The following is a 20,000-nucleotide window of genomic DNA, read 5'->3' as shown; positions in this document are numbered from 1 at the left end:
CGTAATGCTGCATAGATATACCGCCCCAAGAGCGCTTTGAGTAAATGCATAACCGATTTCCAGTACTTTTCGAGTTTTATATCGTCAGATTTGAGACCATAATATTCGTTTGTAAGTATGTCTGTTTATGCCCTGTTCATTCTAGCAGTCTCTTCGTACTCTGTTACCCTTCCCTGATCCGCGTGCAAGTGCTCTAAGTGACTGGCGAGTCAACATGGCGAATAAAATTGCAACGTGGATCTTGTATCGCCTGTCTAGAAGGGCCTAACTCGCTTACCGCGACCAGGGATTAGAATTCTTGGTATTTGATTTTATTTATCATCTTTACAGACCAATCTTGAAGGGCGAAAGTCCTTTGCCGGGTGTAAATAAGGCATTAAGCGTAATGCAACCAAATCGCACTGACGATAAGGTTGGTATTTCCAAAGCTGGCCAACTGTGGCGTGAGTCATGTAACGAGTGTTGCCATCGGCCGGTCGTTTGTTTCTCGTATTGATAAGCTGCATTATACAAGAGATATTTTTACGTTTGCTACACTACCTAAGCTCCTCTTTGGTATGCAGTGCAGGATTTTCAGTTTGTTTGTTTTTATCTTTTTTTATTATTATTATTACTTTGTTGCCACATACCCAGTTAGGTTTTTCATTGAAGAATTCTGTTTTTGTTTGATTTCGATGTGTAGTTGATGATTTAAGGAATGTTTAACTGCGAAGACATTATTATTATTATTATTATTATTATTAGTTTGGCCAACTTCGTTACGAAAATTATGTTTTGATAGTTGTGTATTTGTTTGTCTGTGTCTGATTCTCATAACTCAAAAACGATTTTGCCAAATCTCATGACAATTGGAGAGATGATTGGCCATGATCCAAGGACCTTTTGATTATATATTTGGAGTGATTGGATCAAAGGTCAAGGTTAAGGTTAGGAAAATAAAAATAAAAACAGTTTGCTATATCGTGGTCAATTTTTATCCGATTTGTATGAAACTAGTGGCAAAATGTGCATAATTCAATTGCCTATCTTATGATATACCGCGTGATATAGGCGAGGGTATGCGCTCTATTGTATGCCCGTTCTAGTTATTATTATTATTATTATTAGCTGAGCTACAACCCTAGTTGGAAAAGTCAAGGCTCCAGCAGAGAAAAATAGCCTAGTGAGGAAAGGAAACAACGTTGATAATGAATTTATTTTCCAAATTACTCTCTGGTCCCTTTCCCACCACGCGTCATGTCAAGTTTGTAACGCAGTCAGCTACGTTGCGGTGACGTTGCCAGCTCGGTCGACTCTATGGTGCCGTTGCAGGCTTGCCGCATTCAGACCAGTGATCCCACTTTTGGGGTATTTGTCCCCAGATTGGGAATTTTGAATGTTTTTTGGGGGAAATCTGGGGAATTCGATAAATTTGGGGAAATTTGGGGAATTCGATAAATTTGGGGAAATCTGGGGAATTTGAATAGGTTTTCAGTGAAATCATAGGAACATATAAAAGAAAAAAAAACCGCCAGCCGACCAGAACAAAACTATGGCCTCTCCCTTTGTAACCTTTGTTTTGGAAGACATCTGTTGTTGGGGAGGGGGTGGGGGTGTTTGCTCCACACAAGAATCCATGCACGTGTGGGACAGAGAAGTCTTGCTCTTCGTGCTTTTACGAACTCCCGGGAAAATATATTTTGGGGAATTTGGGTCTGATCTGGGGAATTTTTACTCTCGCGCTAGGGAAATTGTGTGACGGCGTCGTGGGCACCAATGCGGCATTGGTGCAGTACCACTACCACCAGTGTCATGCGACGACGCCGGTGTGTGCGGTGGCTAGCTGCGTGCTGAACAAGTGTCCGGTATAGGCCACAAGCTTCAACGTTCGCACATAGCGTTATAATGGAACGTGAGATTGATACAGATCGTCTTATATCTTTAGTGGAGGCGAGACCAGTGTTGTGGGATAAAAGTCTCGCAGAATATAAGAGTCGGTATTTGACTACGTCTGCGTGGAAGGAAGTGTGCAGCGGATTGCTGGAGGATTTGGAGGACTTTGAACAACTGAGTAACAAGGAACAAAACGACTTCGGTAAGGTTATATTTTTATATTTGATGGATAAATTTAAGATATAGAATGTCTATATAATCATCATAGCTATGTATACACACATATATATTATATATGTAATATATATATATATATATATATATATATATATATATATATATATATATATATATAATTATATACACACACACACACACACACACATATATATATATATATATATATATATTTATATATACATATATATATATATGTGTGTGTGTGTGTGTGAGATATGTATTAATGTAATATAGGTATATATACATATATATATATATATATATATATATATATATATATATATATATATATATATATATATATATACAGTAATACTCATTATAATATTTGATAAATTTCAGGAAAGTTGGTATACAAAAGGTGGAGAAACGTGAAGGATAATTGGCTGAAAGCTCAAAGGAAATTTTATGAACGAAGAAGATCTGGATCTGGTGTGAAAACTGCAAAGTTATATTTATACAACGAACCGCTCAGTTTCTTGAAGAAAAACCTTCATTTCAGAGAAACAGAGGACTGCATCAATGCTGACGAGGATACTGTCGATCCTAAAACTGAAGATGAAGATTATGAAGTCACAAAAACCACCAAAGAGAGCAGTAGGACTATTGTACAGGCCGCCATAGAGAGCAGCAGGCGTACTGTACGGGCCACCAATGGGAGCAGTAGGCCTACTGTGCTGCCCACCAACGAAAGCACTAAGAGGAAGGTTTTTGACACAGTGGAAAGTTCAGTGAAGACCATGGAGGGTGGAGAAAATCGTCATCTTTCCTTTTTTAAGGGAATTATTCCATCATTAGAAGGATTTAGTGAAGAGGAAACCATACACTTTCAAATGGGGGTTCTGAGCTTGGTGCAAAACATACGCCAGGCCCGATCTTGTTCATAACCCAATTCATTCAAATCACAGATAACAATTGTGCTTTATAAAAAAAAAAAAAATTTAATTCTGATAAGCATGTAATTTACTCTTGTTAAATAAAATATTTAATGGTTCTGTTGTAGAATATTAATTATCCCATTGTACTTTTATAAATAAACAAATATGAGTGAAAATACATACTTTGTGAATGCCTACTTGATGTTAACTGCACCCAATAGATTCCACATAGTTTCCCATTTTCTCTTTTCCGTTGGGGTTGATCATACAGCCCACCATATACTGTTGTTGATTGTGCATAACGCAGCTGCCATGTGTAATAACATTAAGAAACCACATTTTCTGTGGTATGACAGACATAACTATCTATAGCAACGTGCATGATAAAGTGCCTCTCTCTCTCTCTCTCTCTCTAGTAAAGTTATTTGCCATTTTTTTAGGGTACTTTTATATTCTTGCACCCTATATACTGTATATAATAACGGCCCTGTGATACTGGCAGTGGCAAAGATCAAGGGGACAGAAACATCCTATACCCCACCAGCACTACTCAAAATCTTGAGTCAATAAATCACTAATTGACAACTGGAGCAACTCTCCAGGGTGAGTGGGTGGAACCCTAAAGGTGAAGTAGACTTCGGAGACAATTAGCCTTCGTGGGTGAACTATTTTCCTAGTGAATTTATATATATATATATATATATATATATATATATATATATATATATATATATATATATATATATATATATATATATATATATATATGCGTAAAAATCACAGGAAAACGTGATGCTCAGATGCAGAAGAACCACAGGGAAAATGAAAATACGAAATATACACTTAAGTCCTGACTAGTTTCGTGATACTTCCTCTGAGGAAGTATCACGAAACTAGTCAGGACGTAAGTGCATATATATATATATATATATATATATATATATATATATATATATATATATACGTGTGTATATATATATATATATATATATATATATATATATATATATATATATATATATATATATATATGGCTGTTTGGGGCCTTTTTATACACTAAATATAATGTCAAAAGGTTGTACTTCCTATGGCAATATTGTCAGGATGATTGAATGTCATAAACTGGGCATGCAATCGAGAGAAATAGGTTGGCAGACAGGTGTGAAGGGAAGAACCATACAAAATCATGTTGCCAAGTGTTGTGCTGCAGGAGACGGGACCATAACCTCCCATAGTAAGGTCCCTGGTAAACCCCTGAAAGTGTCTGAATAATCTCTTAAAGGTACTGAGACATGAGGCCAAGCTTCAGACTTTCCATAGTGCTCGTAAGTTCAAAGAGGAAACCCCGTTATCTTGGTGGCCAGTGCCTGCCTGTATTGTGAATAAGTACACGGCAAAGAGGTTGGGTTTAAAGAAATTGGCTGCACCTAAAAAAGCTGCTTATAACCCTGAAAAATAAGCAGTCAAGGGAAGATTTTGTTAAGAAATGTGGTATTTTTAATGTAGATTATTGGAAAAAGGTGTTGTTTAGCGATGACATGACATTCTTTGTGAGGACTAGTAACTTGAGCAAAGTGTGGAAAAGTCTGTGCGCTAACCCCAATGATGAAAAGCTTATTTGCAGCCATGAAAAATTCTCTTAAGGTGTTATGGTATGTGATTGCTTTGGTTATTTTGGTGTTTGGGATCTTGTTATGTTTTAAAAGAACATACATGTAAAGTAGATCAATTATTACACATTCTTAAACGAGCATTTAGAGTCTTCGAAAAGGTAGGATGTAAAATTTTCTAATAAAACATTTTTTTAAGAAAACTTTATTTAATGTATTTTATTACGAAATCATATGTAAGCTGTTTAAAAGTGTTATATGGTCCACACGAGATATGAACAAGGATTTATGTCAATGGTTTTTATATTTTTATGAGGCAATTGTGTGAAAATGCGCAATTCTTATATTTGCCATAAGATTTGGAAGGCTCTCGAAAATCCCAGCGTTAGATTTTATTTCGAGGACAAAGGTGGGCGGAACTAACCGAGAGAGAACCGTCTCGTTGTTGCGTGGGTATGCGTCCAGGAGTAGTCTGAAAGTAAAGTTCGTCCCCCATGAATTTTTATCTAATTGATAACCTTACTCCTTTAGGCCAACCCCTAAGCTTCCAGACCTATAATATTCTGGAAGTAGCTAATTCATATGTAAATGCCTCCCAAGGATGCTTAGGGCAGATGAGAAACAGCATCCTGTGAAAGAGCCAAAAGTGCCTCCCCCCCCTCTCTCTCTAGTACTATAGCGTGTCTTCACCAAAGTGATTTTGTGGCCCAGCGTATAGTGTAATTATTTCTTTTGTTTTAGTCCAATGCTTTTTACAGGTTCAATATTTCAGGTTAAGTGATTACATAATTATAAGAGCATAACATTTTTGTCTTAATGTAAACTTTGTTCAGACTTAATATTTCGAGTAATTTTTTTTTTCAAGTAAATTCTTTCTAAGTGTTGTAATTTATACAGAATATATTTATTTTTGTAGAGAGAGTATTATTTCAAACACCAGTGTTTATTTCATACTCGCTCGTATCCTCTTAACGAATCGAAGTAAGAAGTTGTTTGAATAGATCGAAATAATAATTAACCAGTTTTGGTTTTGAGTGTACTTACAAGACCTTTGGATATTCAGTGTTTTTGTATATTGCTGTCTGGGAGTTATGAAATTGTCGCAAAGCTCGATTATTAATATTTTCAAGTGTAACAAATTTAATGTAAAAACAAACAGGTGAGTTTAGTACTCGAGAGGTTGTATAGCTTGTCAGACGATATATATATATATATATATATATATATATATATATATATATATATATATATATATATATATATATATATATGGGAATATTCATTTATATATTTTTTCAATTTTCATTTTTGTATTGTTATTTTTACAGTATATATAGATAAAGAAATATATGATTTTTTTTAATTTTCTTTATGCATATACAGTACTGTGTAATTTATTTATCATCATCATTATCATTTCCTCCTATGCCTATTGACGCAAAGGGCCTCGGTTAAATTTTGTCAGTTGTTTACCTTGAGCTTTTAATTTGATACTTCTCCATTCATCATCTCTTTCACTCTTCATAGTCCTCAGCCATGTGGGGCTGGGTCTTCCAATTCTCTTGGGGAGTGTGAAGAGAATGCCCAAACCATCCCCATCTACCCCTCACCATGATCTTATCCTCTTATTGCACTTGAGTAATCTCTCTTATAGTTTCCTCTTATGGCACTTGAGTAATCTCTCTTATAGTTTCATTTTAACCCTGCCCTGCCATTCAACTCCCAATATCTTCTGAGGGCTTTGTTTTCAAATCTTAATCTATAGAAGATTGTTGTATTAGCATACCATGACTCATGTCCATATATAACACCGATCTCACTAAACTGATATATAGTCTGATTTTTAAATGTATTTTCAGGGGATTTGATTTCCAAATTTTACTTTACCTAGCCTTTATCTGATTTTCTTTTTTCAATCTTTCACTAAACTCCAATTCTGAAGACCCTGTATTGGAGATCATGTTCCTAGATACTGAAATGATTCTACCCCATTAATCCTTTCTCCTTTCAATGATCTATTTCATGCATTCTGGTAAGCAAGCATTGCAAATCCTGTGGTGTTTTGCTAATAAGGACATCATCATCAGCATAATCTAGGTCTGCTAATTTCCTATTACTAGTCTAGTCCAATCCTTCTCCACCATCTCTAACTGTTTTACTCATTACAAAATCCATGAGGAGGATAAACAACATAGGTGACATCGCACTCCCTTGGAGTACTCCGCTGTTCACTGGAAATTAATTAGACAAGAATTCCATAATAACGCAGGACTCTCCACAAAATTGGTCTGTGTACACTATCAAAGGCTTCTCCATAGTCCACAAATGCCATCGAAAGTGGATTTCTATATTCTACGCATTGCTGTAAATGTCTCAACACAAAAATTTGGTCAGTACAACTTCTACCTTTTCTAAATCCTTCGTTTTCATCTCTCGCCTTTTCACCAGTTTTGGTTTTGAGTGTACTTACAAGACCTTTGGATATTCAGTGTTTTTGTATATTGCTGTCTGGGAGTTATGAAATTGTCGCAAAGCTCGATTATTAATATTTTCAAGTGTAACAAATTTAATGTAAAAACAAACAGGTGAGTTTGGTACTCGAGAGGTTGTATAGCTTGTCAGACGTAATATATATATATATATATATATGTATATATATATATATATATATATGGGAATATTCATTTATATATTTTTTCAATTTTCATTTTTGTATTGTATATATACAGTATATATAAATAAAGAAATATATGATTTTTTTTTTAATTTTCTTTATGCATATACAGTAGTGTAATTTATTTATCATCATCATTATCATTTCCTCCTATGCCTATTGACGCAAAGGGCCTCGGTTAAATTTTGTCAGTTGTTTACCTTGAGCTTTTAATTTGATACTTCTCCATTCATCATCTCTTTCACTCTTCATAGTCCTCAGCCATGTGGGGCTGGGTCTTCCAATTCTCTTGGGGAGTGTGAAGAGAATGCCCAAACCATCCCCATCTACCCCTCACCATGATCTTATCCTCTTATTGCACTTGAGTAATCTCTCTTATAGTTTCCTCTTATGGCACTTGAGTAATCTCTCTTATAGTTTCATTTTAACCCTGCCCTGCCATTCAACTCCCAATATCTTCTGAAGGCTTTGTTTTCAAATCTTAATCTATAGAAGATTGTTGTATTAGCATACCATGACTCATGTCCATATATAACACCGATCTCACTAAACTGATATATAGTCTGATTTTTAAATGTATTTTCAGGGGATTTGATTTCCAAATTTTACTTTACCTAGCCTTTATCTGATTTTCTTTTTTCAATCTTTCACTAAACTCCAATTCTGAAGACCCTGTATTGGAGATCATGTTCCTAGATACTGAAATGATTCTACCCCCATTAATCCTTTCTCCTTTCAATGATCTATTTCATGCATTCTGGTAAGCAAGCATTGCAAATCCTGTGGTGTTTTGCTAATAAGGACATCATCATCAGCATAATCTAGGTCTGCTAATTTCCTATTACTAGTCTAGTCCAATCCTTCTCCATCATCTCTAACTGTTTTACTCATTACAAAATCCATGAGGAGGATAAACAACATAGGTGACATCGCACTCCCTTGGAGTACTCCGCTGTTCACTGGAAATTAATTAGACAAGAATTCCATAATAACGCAGGACTCTCCACAAAATTGGTCTGTGTACACTATCAAAGGCTTCTCCATAGTCCACAAATGCCATCGAAAGTGGATTTCTATATTCTACGCATTGCTGTAAATGTCTCAACACAAAAATTTGGTCAGTACAACTTCTACCTTTTCTAAATCCTTCGTTTTCATCTCTCGCCTTTTCATCAGTCTTTCTCTCGTTTATTAGAATAAGCATACTACAGTATATATTTTGTAACAAACTGACAAGTGTGATTCCTCTGTAATTATTGAAATTAGGTAGGTTCTTTTTTTTCGCCATTTTCACCACACTCGTCACTATACATACTTACTTATATATATATATATATATACTTACTGTATACTGTATATGTTTTTAGGAATAGTCCTAAGTAAATTTCATTCTTCAAATATACATATGTATATACTGTATATATATATATAATATATGTATATATGTATATATATATAATATATATAAATATATATATATATATATACCGACAGGTGTTGTGTCCAATTGGCTGCCTGGACATCCCAGTGGCCCATATTTTCGCCAGTGAGAAATCATGTTTATATGACAGCAGCAGGTTAAATGTAATTAGCAACTCACCTTAGTTCTTCCTCATGGGCTCATGTCCCAAACAGGCCATAAAGCTAACAGGGTTGAATTCAGTCAGCAGTATAGCCAATGCGCAGAAGAGAAAATATGAAAAATCTTTTTCACAGGTGAATCTACCTTTTATGTATCAAATTCTAGTGGCAGGAAAGAGATGTGCCTTGCAGGATCTGATACTTTGGATCCTAAGTTTCTTTCTCCTACAATTAAATATCCTGCATATTTGAGGGTATGGGGAGGTGTAGGATATGGGGGTGGTAATTGAATTGTTGATTTTACACAAAAAGACTATTAATAAGCAGATGTATCAGAAGTTGCTGTGTTCCAAGCTTTCTGACTCACTAGAACGCACTAACACTTCCATACTCCAGCAGCATAGGACATCTGCTCACACGGAAAAGGGTATTATGAATTATTTCATGAATAACAAAATAAATATTATTGAAAAATGGCCGGGGAAATCACCAGATTTGTCTCCTATCGATAACGTATGGGGCATACTTAAAGCTCGCATTCGTGACAAAGATACCTCCACTATGCCCCAATCTAGAAGCAACGCTGTTGGGAGCTGTGGGAGAACCCTCATCTCCTTCCCCAAACTCCTTACAGACATCTTCTAAATCAGTGTTTCCCAACCATTTTTAAATGATTACCCCAAATTTTATTTCCAACTAATCAGTTACCCCACTGAACATATACCCGGTAACATCGGATGTTTTTTTGCAGCCACCTGATGAACTGTATGGATCATGTAGCCCGCTATTGGCTGCTTATAGTTAAGGATTCAAAACAAATGCAAACTTTTCCATTTTAATGGACATCAAAATGAACCATCATCAGTGAATAACTCCATTTCAGAACATCTTGATAACCCCCAAAATACGGGTCCATTACCCCACTAGGGTAATTTACCCCAGGGTTTGGAAACACTCCTCTAAATCAAGGAAAGCCACTGTAAATATTAGTATTACTAGTGTACTTGAACCATCAAAAATTATATTTAGAGAGTTAGCTATGCACACACTGATTCAACCCTTCCCCAACCCCTTCCCATTTCCTAAGTAATAACCCACTCTTTCGGTAATTTTTGGGAGAGTATGGTTTTCCGAGTGAATTTCTTGGAGCGCCTCCTCTCATCAGGGTATGACTACTCTCTCTCCTCTTGATCATGACAGGAGAGAAATATATTTACACACACACACACACATATATATATATATATATATATAGACAGACACTTGCTCTTTATATATAAGGGAGATGTATGATTAGTGCTCGATCTAAATGTCAAAAGTGCTTTTCTTGTCTTTGCATGATTAACCAATTTATGCATTTTGCCCTCATTTATTTACACATTGTTGACACTGGACGTTAAAATTCTACTTATATTTTATTGTGGCTTGTTGTTTCGTGTTTATTTTCAATATCACATTAGGTGGAAGCTCTTCCCGAGGTAAAACAAATGTTTCAAAGAAGTCACTTTTTCATATATCTGACGTGATTTATGAGAGAGAGAGAGAGGGGGGGGGGTTAAAGTATATTTCCGGGAGAGATAGAGAGAGGGTTAAAGTATATATTCCGGGAGAGAGAGAGAGAGAGCATAATTAAAGTGTTAAAATATAATCCGAGAGAGAGAGAGAGAGAGAGAGAGAGAGAGAGAGAGAGAGAGAGAGGTGCTAAAACATATTTCCGAGAGAGGATGAAATTGAAACTGGTATATACAGGGAAATGTAATTAAAAACAATTGAATATTGTTTCGGAAGAGAGAGAAATGGAATTAAAACGTATTAATGTTTATCAGATAGAGGGAGAGAGAGAGGGGTTAAAAATATATTTCCGAGAGAGGATGAAATTGAAACATGTAGAGGTTTATATCCGATATACATATATATATATATATATATATGTGTGTGTGTATGTGTGTGTGTGTGTGTGTGTAGAGAGAGAGGGAGAGAGGCTAGAGAGAGAGAGAGAGAAAGTAATTGAAAAAAAAATTGAACATTTGTTTCGGGAGAGAAATTGAATAAAAATTTGTTAATGCTTATCAGAGAGAGAGAGAGAGAGAGAGAGAGAGAGAGAGAGAGCTTTTGCGTTTAATCAAATGCCTGAAAAGTTTCCCCTTTTTTTGGTTGCCTTTATCTTTTGAACAGGATGTTGTCATAGCAACGCGCTCGTGGCAACAGCTTCCTTTTGACGGCTCTCTTTATTTCACTTTCTTGCTTCAAAAACTTTTTTTTTTTTTTGTAGCTATTTTGATTATTTTTTTCCCTTTTTACTTCTTTTACTGTAAATTTCTTTTTAATGATTTTCAATTACCGTTCTCGAGGAATTATGGGTAATTTTACAAAACGGTTATAAACGTTAATGAATCAAATAATTTTACTTTTCAGGCGGTGCACTTTCTTCTACTTGAAATACAGTTGATTCTTTCACTTTGATTACGGTTATTTCTTTCACTTGGAATGCAGTTGTTTCTTTTCACATTAAAGACAGCTGTTTCTTTCACTTTCCATTTTGATTTTTAAGGATTTATGCCCCATTTTAATTTTTATTTTCAAATTTTTTTACCATCGCTATTGCAAGCGTCTGAATGCTTTTGTTTTTGCAATTATAGATATATTTATTTGTCTATTTATTTAATGATGTTACTGTTCTTAAAATATTGTATTTTAATTGTTTTTTACTTCTCATATATTTTGTTTATTTCCTTATTTCCTTTCCTCACTGGCTATTTTCTCCTGTTGGGGCCCTTATGATTATGGCTTCCTGTTTTACAACTAGGGTTGAAGCTTAGCTAGTAATAATGATAATAATATCAATAATAATAATAATAATAATGATGATGATGATGATCATAATAATAATATAAGGGCTGATGATGATCATAATAATGATAATAAAATAATGATAACTAATAATTAATAATAATATTAATAATTAATAATAATAGGAGATGGCTAAGATAGCAGTTTCCGAACCTCTGATCCCAGGTTAGACGACGGTAATTATGTCTCGGTATATAAAGATGGCAACTTTATTGGTTCAATCAAATTCTTAAACGTATTGTTTTGCCCTGCAGTATAGTTGTGTGTTGCAATTGTTACTGTCAATAATGGAGTATATTGCTTTATCGATTTTGATGTAATCTTTCATATATTTTCAACTTTGGATAACCAACTCTGCATGAGTGTCTGCTGTTTAGTAAGATGCCATTAATTGATATAGGGACATATATATATATATATATATAGAGAGAGAGAGAGAGAGAGAGAGAGAGAGTGTAAAACTCATGACGATGGACATTTAAACAATTGACATTTCGAGAACAAAACATTTTTTTAAGCTGTGTGTGGAGAGAGAGAGAGAGAGAGAGGAGAGAGGGAGAGAGAGAGCACTACTGGTAGTTTCCATATTTTTATCATATGAAGTTAATTATGTTAACTTTTGTAAATGGCCACATGCTCTGCCCTGATTCTCTCTCTCTTCTCTCTCTCTCTCTCTCTCTCTCTCATATGAAGGAAATATGTCCTGATTATGAGAGACAATTCTTTCTAAACAGACAGTTACCCTACATACAGCTCATTTGTTTTCCTAAAAGTTTATTCATTATGTGCAGTACTCGTCAAAACGGCTTTGGGAATTTAGAACGTGTAAATCTTTTTGACACGAATTCACTCCAACCTCTTGTGTAGGCGAAAAATCGGCCGGGAGAAATTGACTAAATGGTAACATAGCCAAGGACAGAGTCTCGCAAAGGATAATTGCTGCAAGTTCTGTGCAGTCGGTGACGTCTTTGGCTAAGAACACGTGTGAGTTTTTTTTGTTCGTGTGTTTATCATATCATACCTCTGGCAATTTTGTGGTCAGTTGCTTGTGTGCTGTCTTCAGAATGTCTAAGGGATATACTTCATTCAAGAATCGTGAAAGAGTGATACAGCTTCATGAGGAAGGCATGAAAACTGGTGCAATTAGTGAAAAGACTGGTGTGAAACAACGAACTGTCCGGAATATTCTGAAAATATTTCGTGATAGTGGAGGTAAGGGAAGTACCCAAAGCACGTACCAGCCCTGGGAGGCCACCTCTCCTTAGTAAGAGGGATTTAATTGTTCTGGAAAAGAATATTGAAATCAATCCTACCGTTACAGCCCGTCAGCTTATGGTTGATAATCCCCAGGATTTTGCTGGAGCATCTGTTAGAACTGTTCAGAGGCGCTTACAAAAGGACCTTCATTACTTGAAAGTCAGTGCGCGAAGGATGCCGTGGATAACTCCTGGACAAAAGAAGGCTCGTGTTGCTTTTTGTAGTACATACAAGGATTGGGGCCTTAACAAGTGGAGGCAAGTCCTGTGGAGTGATGAAGCATCTTTTTTTGTAGCCGAAACAAAGGGGAAGCATGATTGGCAGAAGACGACTTCTGATCCTCTTGACCCTAAGTACCTCACCAGTAATGTAAAGTTCCCTGCTTGCGTTACAGTGTGGGGTACCTTTGGGTATGGGGGTAAAGGATCATTAGTTTTCGTACCACAAAATGAAATTTTGAATAAAGATTCGTATTATACTATACTTAACGACCATTTAGAGGATTCCTTTGCAAGTAGCCACACATCCGTGTTTCAGCAGGATGGCGCTCCTATTCACACTGCTAAACAAAATATAAATTGGCTTCAAGACTGTGGTATTGACTTTATTCCTGACTGGCCAGGAAATTCTCCCGACATGTCCCCCCATGGAAAATCTATGGTCAGTAATTAAAAGGAAGCTCCAGAATGTAGATACTTCTTCAATTGTGAAGTTGAAAACCGAGTTACAGCATGCCTGGGACGAACTTGATGAGACCATTCTACAGAGGTTAGCTGATTCAGTACCCAAGAGACTCCAGGAGGTGCAGAAGACTTGTGGCATACTTTCACTAAAAGGGTGATTCATTACATATATCTTTCTTGCTCACCGCTCCTAGAATCTAAATGCAACTTATTTCCTTTTTTTTTTGTAATTGTAGGCAACTTTTTTTTTCTTTTTCTTTTTTTGTAGGAGCTCTCATACTCTTCACACTGACTGAAATGGTTAACAACTTAAATTGTCTCATATGCACTAAAGGGTTTATTTTCATTGTTTGAGAATCATATATTTTGTATCTGTTCTCAGACTAATAATTATAATGAATATGGTCTCTAATTCATAAGATTGAGAATTACCATAAGTGTTTTTTACATTCTAGGGCTAAGAATTATCTTGGGTGTATTTTAGTGATTTCATTACTTTGAGAATATATGAATGGTTTTGAAGTGTCTGGTATTTTTCCTAATTATTCATTTATTCATTCACTAACCATCCCACGGGTCTGCTCTATTCCCAGACATAGAATTTTCAAGGGTGTGGCTCATTCTCTCAGATTGAGAATGGCCATGTTTGCTGTCAGTCTTATTTTGAGTTTGAATTGTGTCTGTGTGGTCTGTTTATTTTATCAGTATGAAAATTGGTATGGCATTGTCTGTATGTTTTCTCAGCTTGTGAAATGCTGTATATTTAATATCAAATATTCTTCAGAATGAGTATTGCTATGAGGTTGGTCAATTTATTTTCTTACCCTGATCATTGCCGTTAATTTTATGTATTCATTTTCCCAGAATTGCCATGGACGGAGTCTATTTTCTCAGACTTTTTTTCAGATTTGTTTAAGCACAACCCTATTAAGTATTTTTGCACCTGTACCGAAAAGATTGAAATTTTTTGTTGTGAACTAGCTTGTTTGTTGTACATCAGTGAACACTTTGTAAACAAAAGTGAGTTACACAATGCACTAGAACCAAGAGAGTGAAAGAATTGTTCATGTTCTTTGTAACTCCACATAATCTTGTACTAAGTGAGTGAACCCTTACTTTGGAAACATGGGAAATACTGGCACACCCTCTGGGGAAGTGCACCTAGCAAACTTGTACTGCAGGGCGAGTTCTTGTGTTTAGCCCCGTCCACCGCCTTTGCCATCTCTCGTACACGATCTGTTTAGTTACTCTCCACAAAGTAATGGTGTTACGGGGTGCAATTCTTTGGAACGAGGTGTACCAAAGACTCATGTGTCCAACTGTACTCCTGGTGATGACGTTAGTGAAGTAGAAAGTAAATGAGAATCATGGCTCGCTCTCTGATGATAGTCTGGGTGATGTTTCTGACTTCTTTATTCTTCCTGTCATGATCCACGAGCACATTCCTGTATCTGGTCTAATGGCAAGAATGACTCTCTCTCTCTCTCTCTCTCTCTCTCTCTCTCTGCACTATTAAAGAATAACCTCTCATGAATAACTTTGATTTAGACTCTTACCAAATACAGTATCGAAAGTATATACTGTACCTTTAAAAGCTCTCTATTCATTCTAGAATATTTGTTCATAATAGGATATCGCTTTGTTGGTGAGTTTTCCCTTTCGTAAATAACAAAGCATACGTTCTTTAAGAGGATTAAATGTCGGGGTTTGTGATGCTTTCGAATTTTTTTGTTTCTTAGATGAAGGAGGCTGCCATGAAAGTAGGAAAAGAATGGTTATACCGCCTGAAGTTGTACTGTAGATGCTCTTATTGATGGTCTACTATTTCTGTTGTTGAGGATGATCTGTTAATGGCAATGGCTTTTTGCTGTTCATTACATTTTACAGTTGTTCATTACATGTTACTGTTGTTCATTACATGTTACTGTTGTTCATGACTTGTTGCTGTTTATAACGGCTGGTGTTTTTGTTGTTCATAAACATGTTGCTGTTGGAAGTGACATGTTTTTTTGCTGTTGTTAATGGCAAGTTGTTACTGTTGTGTAGAATATGTTGCTGTCATTAGTGACATGCTGTAGCTGTTGCTCAGGGCATGCTGTTGTTGCTGTTCATGAGATGATGATGTGCGGAATATATTGCTGTTGCGTCGAATATGTTACTCTTGTTCATGACATGATGTTGCTGTTGTCGTTATTCATAACATGTTGTCAATGTTACGACTTTGGTGGTGTTCATGGCATTTTGCTGTTTTATTATGGCAAGGTTTTAATGATCTGTTTATCGTGATGTTGAGGACTTGTTATTTCAGTTGATGGTATCTTGTTATTGTTAAATATCTGTTGATGAGTTACAGTTGATGTTTCATAGGTAGATATTGGGGGGGGGGGGGGGTGAATTCAAAGAATTTCGAGGTTGTTGATGTTATAGATATTTGTTATTAAATGGCCTTATAACAACAATGTATCTTGTATCCTTAGCAGCTCTGAATTGAGTATGGAAGTATAGTCTTATGGAAACAACGAATGATTTATTATTATTATTATTATTATTGTTGTTGTTGTTGATAGTGTTGCAGTTGCTTTCATTTTTATAATGTGTGCATGTGTATCAGCTTTCTTCTGGTTCTAAAAACTAAAAGAAAAAAAAAACAGTAGAAATAAAACCTGTCTTGTCACAGTGTGCTACTGGAAAAAGAGATTAAGTTCTGGGGAGGGGGGACCGCATCTATGTTGGAGGATGGTGGGGAGGGTGGCTGTGTGAACAGTCGACCACTACAGGTTTCTCCTAAGGGCATAGACTCTCTCTCTCTCTCTCTCTCTCTCTCTCTCTCTCTCTCTCTCGTCTTTGACAAGAAAATGTAGCACATTCATCTTGCGTATAATCAATGCCGTCGATGCTTTTATACAGATTATAAACAAATCCGATGTTAATTATTATTATTATTATTATTAACAATAAGAGTGTAATACAAATTAGTAAGAAGAGAGGTAAATGGATCTAGCATTTGTACTCAGTGTAGTGTACTGCTCAATATTTTTGGCAATATCAAATGCGTGGAACTCTAGGCATATTTCTAAAGGGTTTTGCATGGTCTAATCTCTAACTGGCTGCACCCCCACTTTTTATGTTTTCTACATTCTTTCAGTTTCCACGTCCCTTCCTGGCAATCTGCCTGACGGGAGTTGGAGTCCCACTCAAGCTCGATAGTTTTTTTGTAGTGTCTGCAACTTCACCATCCTTGTGAGCTAAGGAGGAAGGGTTTTTGGGGGAGCCTTTAGGGCTTCCTGTTTAAGTCATTAGCAGCCATTGCCTGCCCCTCCGTATTGTCCTAGCTTGGATGGAGAGGGGCTTTGGCGCTGATTATATGTATATATGATCGGACTTTAGGTCATTGTTCTGCTTGGGGATTGTCACAGTCCTTTGCATCGGCCATTCATGAGTGACTTTTAAACTGGATTGCCGGGAATCTGGAGTAGGCAGATGGATTTCTACCGTGTGAGAACAAAGGCCCAGTGAGGCTCAGGAAAACTGGAACGGGCAAACCTCTAGTTATTGCTAGGCACATTAAGGTAACCCCGAAATCTTTAGAGGGATTTTGAGCAAAAATAGTGAACGGTAGCGTAAAATTAACTTTGATTCACATCGATGAGCTTATATTTCTGAAGTCTACCAGCAGGTGAAATGAAATTGACACAGTTAAGTCTCCAAATGCAAAATAACTGCAGCTGTATTTCGAGAAGAATGTTTATTCTTTAGAACGAGGAAGACGGTTTAGTTTGTATAATGCCTCGATATGGCTTCCAGAGGAAAGCGTGACTTCATCATCGTCTTCTTCATGTTTAAAGCCTTTGTACTGCAGGTGTTACATCACTCTATGAGGTCACCTTTTTATTCCAAGTAACTTCCGAGAATTCATTAGCAACTTTTCTAGTTGGTGGGTCCTTCGTGACGTTTCACGAGGGGTGGGGCTAGGTCTAAGCCCCGCCTCGTGAACAGACCCTCTCTGTAATTGACTCTGGATGGGAGGGTCTTCCATGCACTCGATTTCCAGCTTCGCCTTTTGGATATGATTGTCTCTTCTTGGCACAATGTTCTGGATAGCTTGTCCATTGATGATGCTACTCATTTGTATGCGATATATTCTCGCCTCTCCTACACCCAGTATTTAATTAATTAGATGGCGAGATAAGGTGAATGAGGATATGGAGAGTACGAGGTTGTTAGAAGAGGATGTCTTTGATAGAAGGCATTGGAAAGAGTGTATCAGGCAACCGACCCCTTTAATGTAGGGATAACGTGGGGAAAGAAGATTCTTTTTGACGTTTAGACCTGCCTCTGGTGAGGATGATGGAGGTGTGCATGTAGGCCTTCACCAGCGATGCCATTAGCATTATCAGTCTGTGGTTAATCCTTTAATAGTTTTATGGTATTCCTTGCAGATAGGGTTTTGACTAAATTTACATAACTTGAGATATCGATTTTCAGTAAATTCAGGGTTCTAAAATTTTTAATTTCCTGAAATTGATTGTTAAATCATTTAAGAGCAGTTTTACATCTTAATTTGAATATTTAAAAAAAAATGCTACGAATTTTCTTTGTTAAAATGTTGCAGATTTTCTAAGTTTAAAATGCTGCAAAATTTCTTTGATAAAATGCTACAACTTTTCATTGATAAAATGCTACGCGTTTTCTTTGATAAAATGCTGCCAATTTTCATTGTTAAAATGTTGCAAATTTTCCTTGTTGAAATGCTGCATGTAATTGGTTTCTATTTGAATGCTAAAATTCTTGCCATAGTAGACTAGATAGTTTTGAAACCTGGTTGGTGAGCTGTAGAGAATAGGCGTTCGTAGAAGGTTAAGTTATAAGTCATTAAATATATACACACACACACACACACACACATATATATATATATATATATATATATATATATATATATATAATATATATATATATATATATATATATATATATATATATATATATATATATATATATATATATATATATATATACATGTGTGTGTATGTACAGTATATATGTCCATAGAAGAAAGAGTAGGAGAAGATTGATCTCAAAATTTCCATGTTTTCATGAAGTATGACCAGTGGTAAATGTGCAATGCCCCTCAACCTTTAGAGAATGACACCTCGTGAGCCCTTGGCCTTGTGCAGAGCACGCATTGTAAAAGGAACGAAAATAGAAAACAAAACCGGTAAATTGCCTTAGGTTAATTGGCTCTTGGGTCAGGAGACCGTGTATTACATGTAAGGCTAGGTTGTTCAGATGAAGCCGTGCGGGTGTAGGTAAACCAATTTGTTCTGCGCCTTTGCATCTCATCCCAGAAAGTCTTCTGAAGTCTTCTGCTGTATGGCTGATGTCATGACGTAAGAGGGAAAAGATGAATGAACCTGAAGTCAGTCGGACTGACCCTGGATTCTCATCCTATTGTTTCTTTCTCTTGGAAGGCAGTGGTTTCTTTCACTTGGATTACAGTAGTTTCTCTCGCTTCGAATAAAGTTGTTTCTTTCTCGTGGAACACAGTTGTTTCTTTTACTTAAATTATAGTTTTTCTTTCACTTGGAATACAGTTGTTTCTTTCACTTTGATTGTGGTAATTTCTCTCGCTTCGAATAAAGTTGTTTCTTTCTCGTGGAATACAGTTGTTTCTATTACTTGGAATACAGTTGTTTCTTTTACTTGAATTATAGTTGTTTCTTTCACTTGGAATACAATTGTTTCTTTCACTTGAATTGTAGTAGTTTCTCTCGCTTCGAATAAAGTTGTTTCTTTCTCGTGGAATACAGTGTTTTCTTTTACTTGGAATACAATTGTTTCTTTCACTTGGAATGCAGTTGTTTCTTTCACATGGAATCGGTTGTTTCTTTCGCTTAGAATAAAGTTGTTACTTTCTCGTGGAATACAGTTGCTTCTTTTACTTAAATTAGTTTTTTTCCTTTCACTTGGCTTATCGTAGTTTCTTTCGGTTAGAATAAAGTTGTTTCTTTCTCGTGGAATACAGTTGTTTCTTTTACTTGGAATACAGTTGTTTCTTTCACTTGGAATACAGTTGTTTCTTTCACTTGGAATACAGTTATTTCTTTCACTTTGAATACAGTAGTTTCTTTCACTTGGAATACAATTGCTTCTCTTACTCGAATTATAGTTGTTTCTTTCACATAGAATACAGGTTTTTTTTCCTTTGAAAGGCAGTTGCTGGTAATGATTGTTCCTAAATATTTGAAAGAGAGTGAGATTCGTAATATTACTCCTCTGATAAAGTAGTTCTTCTGAATCTGCATGACCTGTCTTAAACCCCCCCCCCCCCCCGGACTAATCTATTAAGCACTTC

General features: G+C 36.0%; 2 protein-coding genes across 5 annotated transcripts in view; both read left to right on the top strand.

Annotated features, from left to right (window-relative positions):
• The window catches only part of LOC137620609 (hepatoma-derived growth factor-related protein 2-like), a 369,983-nt gene that overhangs the window by 135,756 nt on the left and 214,227 nt on the right, over window positions 1-20,000 (top strand). The window lies entirely within an intron of this gene.
• On the top strand, window positions 1,759-3,063 carry LOC137621135 (uncharacterized). Its single transcript, XM_068351566.1, has 2 exons — window positions 1,759-2,074; window positions 2,455-3,063. Exons 1-2 carry the CDS (start codon window positions 1,885-1,887, stop codon window positions 2,997-2,999), a joined length of 735 nt encoding a protein of 244 aa, XP_068207667.1. The 5' UTR covers window positions 1,759-1,884; the 3' UTR covers window positions 3,000-3,063.

The sequence above is a fragment of the Palaemon carinicauda genome, chromosome 27, assembly GCF_036898095.1.
Source record: "Palaemon carinicauda isolate YSFRI2023 chromosome 27, ASM3689809v2, whole genome shotgun sequence".
Classification (NCBI taxonomy): Eukaryota; Metazoa; Arthropoda; class Malacostraca; order Decapoda; family Palaemonidae; genus Palaemon; species Palaemon carinicauda.
Note: the sequence above shows the minus strand (reverse complement) of the source record. Positions and strands in the feature narration are given on the sequence as shown.

Bases quoted from the DNA above. Each gene is read 5' to 3' on its own strand.
- LOC137621135 (XM_068351566.1), top strand. From the start codon at position 1,885: ATGGAACGTGAGATTGATACAGATCGTCTTATATCTTTAGTGGAGGCG. The intron at 2,075-2,454 runs GTAAGGTTATAT...GATAAATTTCAG, and splicing joins CAAGGAACAAAACGACTTCG to GAAAGTTGGTATACAAAAGG.